The sequence below is a fragment of the Abramis brama genome (genome assembly GCF_963993115.1).
Source record: "Abramis brama genome assembly, chromosome: 16".
NCBI lineage: Eukaryota > Metazoa > Chordata > Actinopteri > Cypriniformes > Leuciscidae > Abramis > Abramis brama.
The window spans coordinates 16,756,220-16,768,725 of record NC_139978.1 but is presented as its reverse complement, the minus strand read 5'-3'; the positions used below and the strand labels follow the sequence as shown (position 1 = coordinate 16,768,725).

The 12,506-nt window shown below is 37.0% G+C and overlaps 1 protein-coding gene across 1 annotated transcript; it reads left to right on the top strand.

The window, feature by feature from the left end:
* Positions 1–4,391: 4,391 nt before the first annotated feature.
* kazald3 (Kazal-type serine peptidase inhibitor domain 3) lies at positions 4,392–8,802 on the top strand. The gene is made up of 4 exons (XM_084087231.1): positions 4,392–5,014; positions 5,911–6,071; positions 6,428–6,575; positions 6,669–8,802. The coding sequence occupies exons 1-4, from the start codon at positions 4,516–4,518 to the stop codon at positions 6,752–6,754; spliced, it is 894 nt and encodes a 297-aa protein (XP_083943357.1). The 5' UTR covers positions 4,392–4,515; the 3' UTR covers positions 6,755–8,802.
* Positions 8,803–12,506: the final 3,704 nt, after the last annotated feature.

Below are 12,506 nucleotides of genomic sequence, written 5' to 3'. Positions count from 1 at the left end.
TTTGTGCCAGGCTGCGGCCTTGTTTTTCCATTTCCATTTTCCAAGATCCTCTGACTCCAACTGGTTCTCTCACATCAAAACAACATCAGCAAAGATCAACTGGAGCCTCAACAAACTTGACATGCAAGTATCAAACTTAGTCTCATTATTCGAAACATTAAATATCCCTACCCCTTTTAAAGAAGGGAGTGTTAGAACTAAACTGATGGTTTGCTCAAGGCTGTTGATCTGCTGAATTTCCAACAATGCTATAACTTGCTCTCCTGTATTCTGCTTCAGCTCGCTTTCCATTGCTAAACTGTATGCATGTATGTGTCACGTATTTGTCACGTCTTGTTTTGGTTCATGTTTTATATCAGTCATGTTTCCTGTCTTGTCATATGATTCCCTTGCCCTCATGTGATCCTGCCATGTGCTTCCCTATAGTCTCTTGTCTCATGTTGTCATTGGTTAATTGTCAAATCATGTCCACAGGTGTGTCTTGTTTAGTGATTAGTCCATGTGTGTATTTAAGCCCTCATGTTTGCCATGTGTCTTGGTCAAGTATTGTTTGTGTAACCACTGTGTGGTGAGTGTTCGTTTATGTCAAGTAGGGATGGGCAAATGAAGCTTCATGAAGCACTGAGGCTTTCCCCTGATTGTTCCGGGAAAAGATTCAAGCATCAAGAGTGTCGAAAACAATCTTGTGACTGGTTAAATTTATAGCAGCCATACACCCAAGTGTGCAGCGCCATTGTTTTATCTATTAAGCACAAATAAAAGCCTGACAATGCTAAATGTTCAATTTTCAGATAATATAATTCACATATTAAAGTGTGCCAATAAATTAAATGTAACAATTATATTAATACTAATTATAAAAATCAGGGTTCGAATTATGATTTCATCTAGTGGGGGTCTCTTTAAAAAAAAAAGAAAAAAAAAGTAGCCTATGAGCAGGCGCGGTAGCTTAATAATGTAATATAATAATATAAAAATTTGTAAATATAATACAAATTTAATAAAAAAGCGTTGGTAACACAATTCAATTTAAATTGTACATTAAGAATTAATTTGTCGTTTAATGAGGTCTAATAGGCTATATGCTGTTAGTTATGAGAATTTTCACGTGAGTAAATAGATAGACCCGACAGATTCGACCGTATACTAAAGTGGTCCAGTGGTAGAACATTTGCCAAACATATTGGATGTTATGGGTTCGAATCCGCACTCCTATAAGTTTTTTATGCACGTTTGTGTGCATTTTGTTTTGTAATTTTACTGGAACGAATAGAGAGTCTCCACAAGCGCGCCCGAGTGAAGACTGTGCGCGAGCCACAAACAAACACAGTATCCGCGCCAATGATCGCAGCGGCACTTTTATCACTTGATTTAAGCATAAGGATGTACCGTAGTGTGATGACGATCCGAGATCCCGCGAGATCCATGTGTTTGGCATCTTGTCCTATCTTTTAAGTCATGCTACAGTAGTCTGAAGGAAAAAGTGCTTTATTTGTAATTTAAAATAATGGTGCTGATGATTTTTAGAGACCCCCACAGGTGTATGATTTTACTGCTTTCATGGGAGCTCATCCTCTCTCTATGGGAGCTCAGCTCCCACTGGCTCCCACGTAATTCGAACCATGATAAAAATACCAACAGAGTTGCTTGATGCAAGCAAATGGTGGTTTATGATATCTATGCTGTTTAAATGGCAGAATATATAATCATGTAACATAGGCTAGAGGCTTATATATAAAACATATTTTTTAGTAAATGGACTTAAACTTCCAAAAACCTCTAGAGTAGTGGTCTGGGTTCAAACATTCCGACACGCAAAGTGAAGCATTCACGTGACTGGAAAGAAAGTGAGGCTTCGTTTTTCGTTGATCAAGTGTTTCTCTGAAAACAATACGCGCTCCGGCACGGAGCTTCATGAAAAATTGCGCTGCGAACTCGATACACGCTTTGAATCTTCAGTGTCATTATGTAACATCACTAATGTCAAGTCTTTGGTTTGTATTTTGATCACATTTGGATATAAATAAACTGCACTTGGGTTCTGCCCAAGTGGACCTCAGTGGACCTCGTTACAATGTTAGATTAGTCTAGTTAAAGGGGTATAATGCCCTTTTCACAAGACGTAAAATGTGTCTTTGATGTACCCAGAGTGTGTATGTGAAGTTAATACCCCACAGATATTTTTACATGTTAAAGTTGTCACTTTTTGAGGGTGAGCAAAAACGCACCGTTTTGTGTCTGTGCAAATGAGCTGCTGCTCGCGGCACAGACTGGTGGAGCTTCAACAGCTTGTGTCATTTTACCTCACACAGACATGCACTGAAAATTTCCAAAAAATTTTGCCTTTTATGTTCAAACCGGAGTCAATGATGGAGAGACTCAAGAAGAAGTGACAACATGTAGAATACAACAGGACATCTCTGAATGGTTGATGAATTTATGTAGCTGATGTGTAGTTATCTTCTAGTCATTGATTAGCATATTCTGTCTTGATAATCATTAAATCGTGTTCAGGGGGAGGGGTTTATGTAAATTCTAGGGTTGGTGATGTCACTAACCCGGGCGGAATGTCCTGTAGTCCCTACAAGCCGTTTTTTGTAGTCCTTAAAAAGCGATTTCTTTAAAAGCAAATATCTCCCTTTTGAACATTGAGCGTTGTAAATTTGCAGATGTTGTTTATGCTCAAACAGCGACATTACACACTAACTAAAGTTAGAAAAGTGAAATTTCAATCAACCACCCTCTTAATAAATTCTTGTTTGTGTCACATGTAAAGTTGTTTGTGGTTCGTGCTCATATACTGGAGTCCTTAATCATGCAGATTTTTGGCTATATGCTCTGAGTAGTACTGTTCAGAAAGAAAGTTATTTCCCATACCCCAGAAATTAGCATTTCTTAGAATTAATAAACAATTAACACTAAGTTTGCTGAACGAACAGGTTAATTGATTGTAATATTATTCAATTAACTGATCCAAATATTTATAATTAATTAATTATTCATATTTCCCTTGAAATAATTTGCTACACAGTTTTCTGCTGGCAACAGTTAGCAGACATCATCATCCAATCCACTTTGCAGTGAATAAGAACATGATCATCCCTCGCCGTTAGGTACCAATACCCAAAGAACTCCTCCACATATTCTTCAATCCTCCTCCCATCCTAAAATATGGTGCAAAGGAAAGCCTCAGGTTCAAGGAAAACTCCAGCTGAATTCGTCACATACAGTCTGGCCATTCTGTGATGATACAAGAGGATAGCAGGTATATGAATCCAGATGCGGGAGTTTATTCACAGGAACGCAAATCAACACAGTCTCATTAGCCAGACATTCCACATCACTCAGGTAAGTATTCACAGGATAGGTCTTTCAAAGTTGTTAGGAACCGGGTACAACTAAATTATCATAGGTTGGGATTTTCACAGTCTTTTAAGCGTGGCATCCAACCTAACATAAATCTGCATTCACAGAAGTATGTTGAACTCAAACATAACTCAGGTTTACATTAACAGGAAAAAGTGTTGCACAGTCCTTGAAAACGAGGCAAAAACAGTTCAAACATCAACATGACTAGAAGTCCATTCAGAGAATAAGAATTATTCGTCTTCACAGGAGAATTCACGAATCTAGACCTGGAAAGTCATGGAAATTAATAAAATGTTAAAATGCCTTGGGCATTTTTATAATGAATATTATTAGGTAATGGCAAGCTCTAAAATAATTTATCGGGTAGAAACTGATTGATTGATTGATTGAATATCCAATAAATCATGAACCACTGGAAGTTTCATGCAAATTCATCAGTTAAAAAGAGTGGGAGCCTTGAAGAACATTTTGCTTCTAACTTTTGGAATCCTGAAATGTAATTATTTTAATTATAATAATTTAGTTATGTTTTTTACATTTTTTTATAGAAACTATGAATGAAAAAATCAAAAAAGAAATAATCAAAAAAGTAAATTAAAATGATTTAATATAAATTGGTTCAAGTTCACTTGTTTCAAAATTAATTCAGCTATGTTTTAAAATGTGGATTTTTTTATTTTTTTTATTATTTTTTTTATAAGCTATTTTAAAGTCATTTTAGAAATCCTGAGAGAACGCATGGCTCAAAATTGGCAATTCACTTCCGGATTTCATGACTACAGTAGGCAACAAACATTAGAATTCACTTTGAAGTTAAAGTTTAGAGATATACCGCCACCTAGTGGTCGTTAGCTTTCGCCCTCTGTAAATAGCCTACAGTCCTTTAAACTCAATGTATCGTTTCGTAAACTTCTAACACACCACAAAAAATCACCATGATTTTTTTTTCTGCAACTCTGGCATCCAATAGCTGAAGCTGTAAGTTCGCGGGAGTGGGGGAGGATATCTGTGTTTATTTTCTTTCACAGCCACAGATGGTTTCAGGGGCTGTGAGACTGACTGACACGCAGAACGGCTGTCGGTGATGAAGCCGCAGAAAAGTTGCATTTATTGGATGCATAGCTGGGGCGCGAGACATAAGCTCTCATGATGTTAATGCAAATAGTTATTTTTGCTGTTTTGAGCGTCAGACCCGGAGAAGGTTTCCCCAATTACAAAGATGACTACATGGACGAGGACTTGGCCACCTTCGACTATTACAAAGGGACGGATGAGTTTGATGAGGGGAACAGGACGCAAGAGTGTGAGGAGTGTGTGCCGGAGCTGTGCCCGCTGGCGCAGGGCTGTAGAGCGGGGCTGGTGCAGGACAGTTGCGGCTGCTGCTCTCAATGCGCCAACCTGGAGGGGCAGTCCTGTGATCTCGGCCAGAGAAATCTCTATTATGGATTGTGTGGAAAGGACATGGAGTGCAAACTGGACAGGTCAGATGGAGCGGACAGTGAGGAGCCAGAAGCTCAGTGTGTGTGTTCGTCTCAGAAACCTCTGTGTGGATCAGACGGACAGACCTACATGAATCTCTGCAAATACAAAGAAGCGGCTTATTCAAAGCCTGGACTCAATGTGAGCGACGGGCCGTGCAGGACAGGTATGAACAATACAAACAACCAACACAGCATTTTACAACCATATTTACTTGTTTGTTTAGCCTTCTTTCTTTCTTTCTTTCTTTCTTTCTTTCTTTCTTTCTTTCTTTCTTTCATGGGGTACAGATATTTAAAGAGTGTTTTTCCCCAACCTTTATTTATTTATTGTTTGTATCTCAAGAGTGTTTTCAATCATCCATTATTTAAATTTAATTTTTCCACACTTTCTTTAAATGGAATAATAAATGTGTTTCAAGAGTTTTTTTTTTTTTTACCAGCATTTATTAATTTAAATGAAGTAGATGTCAAGTTTTTTTCCCCAACAATATTTAATTTTTCTTTCTTTCTTTCTTTCTTTCTTTCTTTCTTTAATCGATGTGTATCAATAATGTTTTTTCAATATTTATTTTCTTTCTTTCCAAATTTTTTTTATTTATTTAAAACCAATATTTATTTTTCAAACCAATATTTAGTATAATTTAATTTAAGTTTTTGTTTTTCTTTCTTAAATGCATAGAATAGACATTTTTCAAGTTTTTTTCTATCTAACATTTATGTATGTATGTATGTATGTATATGTATGTATGTATTTTTTTAATAAATAGAGTAGAAATGTCTCAAGTATTTATTTATAATTTTATTTTATCTCTCTCTCTCTCTTTTAATTTTCTTTCACACATGGAACTGAAGTGTTATATCAAGAGTGTTTTTCTCCCTAAGCTGCCAGCACTTGGGAATTTTGGACCTCGCCCCTATAATTTTCCCAGTGACTTTAAAGAGTGGGTTTATGACCTTTAAACTGCTCTTCACATAAAGCTGACATAGGAAGTGGTTTCTGAATGTGATCCCTGATACGTCCTCTTTACCTCTTTCTGTTTCTCTGTCTATTTCTGGTAAGCCCCTGTCATCAAAGTGCCGCCACATAATCTGGTAAATGTAACGGGCAGCAGTATAGCATTTCTCTGCGAGGTGTTTGCATTTCCCATGGCGCTAGTGGAATGGAGGAAAGATGGAAAAGAGGTCATTTTACCGGGCGATGATCCCCACATATCTGTTCAGGTAAAGCATTTCCATATGTAAGAGCATTGTTTTAAACAGAAACTCTGTGAAGTAATATAGCTATAGCCTTGACTTATGCCTAGGGCCACACTGAATCTGCATCCACAGAACTTTATAAGCTGAGTGCAGAAAATGTGATTAAAGCCAGCAGATTTGATTGGATTATTCATGTCTAACTGCAGATGTTTATGGTTTCAAGATTTAGGACATTCCTAGTTATGTGCCTTAATAAACTTGTCAAGAATTACAAAAGGTACATATGGATCCCCTTCCTCAGCAGATTTAGGAAAAATGTTATATATTACAGGATCCACCTCAGCCTTTCCATTCCTTTTTCCATTTCTGTTTTCCTGTAGTCACGAGGTGGCCCTCAAAAGTATGAACTTTCCAGTTGGCTGCAGATTGAAGAGGCCAGTCAGATGGATTCTGGCACATACAGGTGCATTGCTCGAAATGAGCTTGGCCACATCTCAGCCACAGCAATTTTAGGAGTCCTGCCACCAGGTAAAAGATATACCCTGAGCTGTAATGGCCCTCACATTAATACTTCCTGTCCAATTACCTTTATATATAATCTATTTTTTCTTTTTTACTCAGATGAGATGTCTGCCTATGTGGAACAAAACACGAATGAAATGATGGGCTATGACCAATTACAGGACTATGACAGGGATTATTACTAAACTTCCAAGACCCTCAAGGGAAACAATGTTTTTCACTCATAGACATTAAATTTGAGACATGGCAAGAAGACACTCAGGCATTGACTGCAAAAAAGTAATAAGCCAGTAAAAAAAAAAAACATCCCCCCAGAGCTTTTTCTACATCTGGATAATCAAACATGGAGGCGGTGGGGAAGAAGCTTGAATAAATTCCCAATGGCACAGGCCACTAAAATGGATGAAAAACACACCATGAGATGAGCGGAGGAGCGATTGGAGCAGTTCGGGAGCTGCTAGAAGCTCTAAAATTCGGCACAGAGAGTAGCTACTGGAGCTGAATGTCTCTTTTGTTTCACCAACACTCTCCTTCAAAGTGACAAGTTGAATAACAAAACATGAATAAATGTGAAATGTGTGAGAGCTGCACGATTATGACAAATATATATATTTGTTTATCCTTTCTTTTCATATTATAAGTGCAGTTATGAATTTTGATCTGTAGAATTGACTGTAAAATCATTTTTTTTTGCATTTCAACACTTGGCTTTGGTTCTAAAATTTCTTTTTGAACGTATTGTAAATACAACATTACGACTCAACTGGGGTAGACATAAATGGAATGTTGTAACTGTCCCTTTCACAATTAGTTAATCGTAGAAGCTTTAATTGTAATTTTAAAAACTATACATTTATACAACAGTTTAATATTGAGTAACTCTCATATTAGACACAATAGTGCCAGTTAATCGGTCTAGTTTTTGCTCTATCAATGAAAATAGTTCCAAACTAAGCCACAGAAGAACTGTTCTGTCCCCAAAGCAACATTGCTGTTCCTCAATAAATCAGTGATTTTTGACAAATCTGTTGAATGAATGATTCAATGACTGGCTGCATCCAGATATGCATACTTCCCTAGTAGACGAAAAATAGTATGTCCGAATTCACAGTATTCATAATTAAAACCAACAAAAATGACTAAATATTTTCCGTGAGATGCTGACGTGCGTATCGAATAGACACTTTAATATCCCCTGAGGCCAAAGGAGAGGTTCTGCAGTGAAGTGACGTAACTGTCGCTGGTAGGTCACATGACAATGACAACATAAATGCGTCCGGATTTCATTCATACTACACACATTCATGCTATAGAACATACTTTTTAACAGTCACAAATTACTTAATCAAAAAAAGTATCTACTAAGAGAATACGCAATTTCAGATGCAGCCACAGGATTTGTTGCTATGGATTAGTGCCTTAAGACAAATCTGTTGATTCTGTGATTAACTCTTAACAATGCAATAAGTCACTGATAAATCCCCACCACTGAAATGCACAGATGGACAGTCTTATCTTTGAAAGGGCACTGTTGTTGGAGTCTCTTTTGCCGTCTCTTTTGTGCCAACTCAGTTCTTCACAAACCATCCCTTTCTACTCAAAGAAGAATGTGCATCAGTTTATGTATGTTTCCACATGTGGCATCCCTCTTTTACTAGCCTTTCCTTTGAGTGTGTGTGTCAGATCTGGGTGAGCCATTTGAGCACACAGCTGTCTTTAATATATATATATGATCTCCTTAAGACATAAACACAGAGATCATTTTCTTCAGTACATGTGCATACAGGTCGCACTCATGAGACTTCTTTTGATGAAAATACAACAAACACCATCAGGCTACTTATTAATATAAACATCTCTTAACCCTCTAATTTCACCTCTTAGGTGAAGAGACCTGCATTTAACAGAATGGCTGTGGATAACAGAGCTTTTTAACCCTCATTCTCTCTTCTGCCCTCTCATGATGTTCTCTGGTGCTTTTAACTCAGAGTAATTATGGTTACAGCTATGCATGCAATGTTAGGTTATGGTTTTGATGCTACATTATTTAAACTGATGTGCAAAAGATTCCTATTTTGACACTATGTTGTTTCAGACCTCTGTTTAGAAGACCAGGAAACTTTGGATGATGTTTTACATAAATGTACTGTAATTTAACTGTAAAAATACTAACGCAGCGTTCTAATACACCATTCTTTCTTTTCAAAAACAGTAAGTGTAATAAACCAAATGTAACAACATGTGGTTAAAGGGTCCATTTGCATTGACTTCCACCCAACAGTCAACTGTTAAAGCAATTAGTCTGCAGTAAGGTCTAAATCATTTCAAACGGAGAGCACCCTGGGAATGCCGGTTTCCTCTGGCCTTAAACAACCAAACATTCTGCAAAATCAGAACACTATGGAAGCTTATGTCTGCCACATAAGAAAAATATGTAAAAAAAGGCAATTGCGACTTTTTATCTCACAATTCTGACTTTTATACCTTGTAATTCTGATTTTACATCTCACAATTCTGACCTTTTTCTTCAGAATTCTGAGTTTCTCAAAAGAAATTTTTTACTTTTTATCTCAAAATTCTGACCTTTTCCCCCCAAAATTGGGTTTATATCTCAGTTCAGAATATTTATTTCTCATTTATTTATATTTCTCACAAGTCACAATTGTGTTTATATCTCACAACTGCAAGTTATAAACTTGAAATTATGAATTTACATGTTACAATTCTGACTTCTGTTCAGAATTCTGCATTTACACCTCACAATTCTGACTTTTTTCTCTGAATTCTTAGTTTATATTTTACAATTCCGACTTCTTTTCAGAATTCTGAATTTACATCTCGCAATTCAGATTTTTTAAAATCAAAATATATAATATCCAAAAGAACAGTACTTACAAAAGTCCAAAAAGGAACCATCATTGGGCATTCCCAAAACATGCGCAAATAAGAACGTACTGTAGATTTATGTAGATGACAGTACGGATCAGATTCAACCTTCATCTTATACAATACACTTGTAACATAAGCTCTATTAATACATTTATAATGGATCATCTGGTGTGCTAGGTTCTTAGATGCGTGAAATATCAGTGAAATATCTGGCTCATACCACGTCCCAGTCAGGTTTAACTAAACCTTCCCTTTCCCAGAAGTAGATAGGTGGAATATAAGAGTACTGCAATAAAATAATTGAATTATAGGCTTAGCCACTAGAGGGGGTATTGGGGTCCAGCCACTCCCACAGAGGATATTCATAGGCCCATAGGCTTTCAGGGCTGACCTCAGTCTTAAATATAAAAAGAAAGAAAATCCAGGTAAAGAAAACTCTGTACTTAAGTCCTGAAACGATATGATGCCCTTATCACAGAAAATGTCATTCAGTGTATGAAGGGTTTGTTACCAGTACACAAACAATTATTATGTCATAATGGTGTTGTCTGGGTGTATAAGAAGGGGCCTCCCATAATTTTCTCAACCCTTTTCCATATATCAAGGGAGTATTCAACAATTGGTCCATAATTGCGTATTGTATCCATATATCTTCTTCATCTCCTAAAGGAGTTTTGTTATTGTAGACAGTGTTGTTTCTCCTTACTCACCTTCATCTTCATCTGTACTCCTGTATATTTTCTCTGACTCAAATAAAGGTGAATTCACCACAACTTATCCTTTTGTCTTGTTCAACATCTTGCAATTCTGAGTGTTTTTCTCTGAATTCTGAGTTTACATCTCGCAACTTTTTTTCTCCGAATTCTGTTGACAGAATTTTCTCACAATTTCTTTCTCACAGATTTTTTTTTTGAGTTTACATTTCGCAATTCAGACTTTTTTTCTCTGAAGAAAAGTTACAATGTGAGTGTTTGACCTCCTGATGCTTTGCGATTTTTTTGTCACAGTGGCATTTCTCCTCAAGGCAGAAGTGCACATCTAGCTGTTTGAAGCAGTTTAGGAGAGTCGATGGTTCCTGTTTCATTGGCATCAGTTATTTTCCTTCCCCCAAATTCTATGGAAAAACTGAAGAAATATTCAGGGGATCGTGTGAACCTCCAGAGCCAGAAGCGAGGGGCTTCCCATCTCTGCCCAAGAATCCTCTAATATCCTGTGTCCTGAAAATTCATTACTGGCACAGAGATGATACCAAAAACAGACTGATAAAAAGCATGAAATTCAAACAAACAGCTTTGAGAAATGCAGTAGACGACTAAAAAGATGTGCAGAAGAATTCATATGAATTACCATGGTTGGAAAAGCATTGTTTCTGATGCAAAGAACAAAAAAATACATGGATTGTCGTTCATTTTTTTCTTTTTGGTTTCCATCAATTACAATCACCACAGGCACTCAAATCCCCTTGCAGAATTCACTGCACGCCTAATGCTAAACCATGATAGCCACTTAGAAATGCCTCTCTGCTTTCCAAAAGAGCTGCCTCTGTCTGATTTAAATAAAGCAAAGTAGTTCCAGACTCTTAAACAAGACATTTCCATGCTTTTGTTTTCTTTCCAGTTTTGAGGAAAATTAGATCCATGTGCTATGTAAACAATATCATTAATCTTCTAAGTGGATTTATTGTAATCAATACCATGAGAGTCGAAGACAACAGGAAGAGTTCATGTTCACTACTGCGGAAGAATAACAGACAAATGAGGAACAGCATAGGCAGTAAAACGTATAAAAAAAAAAAAAACATGCAGTCAGATGAACTTATGAAGCAAAAACAGAAAGCTGGCAGTTGCTTAAGTCATTGGCGTTTGTATCTTAGAGCTTTGTTTTGTCAGTGGTTTATTATCTTTTACCATTTAAGCATGTCCGTGTTGTCAAATTATATCTGTAAGAAATTTGTGATGATATATACTGTCAATCATGTGTTTTTGTGTGACAGCAGAAGCATGTGCAGGCCTGTGTGGTTCGTGACAGATCATGTGCAATACTGATTTAAGGCCCTAGAGGGCAGTGAGAAGATACTGCTTACAGTCAATGCTAGCAGCCAGAAGTCTTTCATACTTATGAAGTCTGATCGTATTTATGATTAGAGTTTTAAACGAAACTTTAAACATTAAAAATATATTTATGGCATGTATTTAACTCTGCACTGTTTATAAATCATAATACAGACAAGAATTAGGCTACTACACCTCAAAAGGTGAGCTATTTCTTTTCAAAGCGATCTGCTCTAATGATAAACTAAGCAACTTAATCTTGCATTGACGGATGAATTTGAATATCATAGAGACTCATTTCTGCTAATTTCATTTGTACTAGAAAGCAACCACCCAAATGAATATAACAGGGCTCGAGGGCTGCCAACTCTCACGCATTCAACTGACGCATTTGACACTTTTCACACACTCTCATACCACACATCCATTTCCTCAGGCAGAGAAAAATCACGAAGCAAAAAGGACACAGAGATACAGACATAACAGAACAGGTTACTTTTGATATGAAACAAATTCTCAACTCTCAGATTGTGTCAATTTTACTATGAAATTCAAACAATAAATAGCCTACCATTTTGGCGCTTGTAATGTGACGTACAGATCGCTGTAGCGCCTCAGTTCAAGCGGCACGTGAAGCGTTCATCTCTTAGGCTACTCTTTACTAGGCCACTACACAGCAAACACAGAACGTTGGCACAACGTACCCAACCTTCTAACAAAGTTTTAACAACAAGGTTGCTATAACTACGTTGTGTTGTGAAGGTTGTTACAGCGTTGTCACGATGTTGACATTGAACCACAGTTCTGGGCCATTGCTTAAGGTTGTGCCGAGGGTGTCTGGACAACCACTGGACTACATATGTACTCACTCCCCTAAAGCGCGAAAATCAGCCTTTTAAATTTTAACCGACCATGGGCTCATTGTGTAGTCTCATACTTCATTGAGGGGACTTAATTATTCAAACACAACCTACAACTTCCTTGTCTAATGTGACAT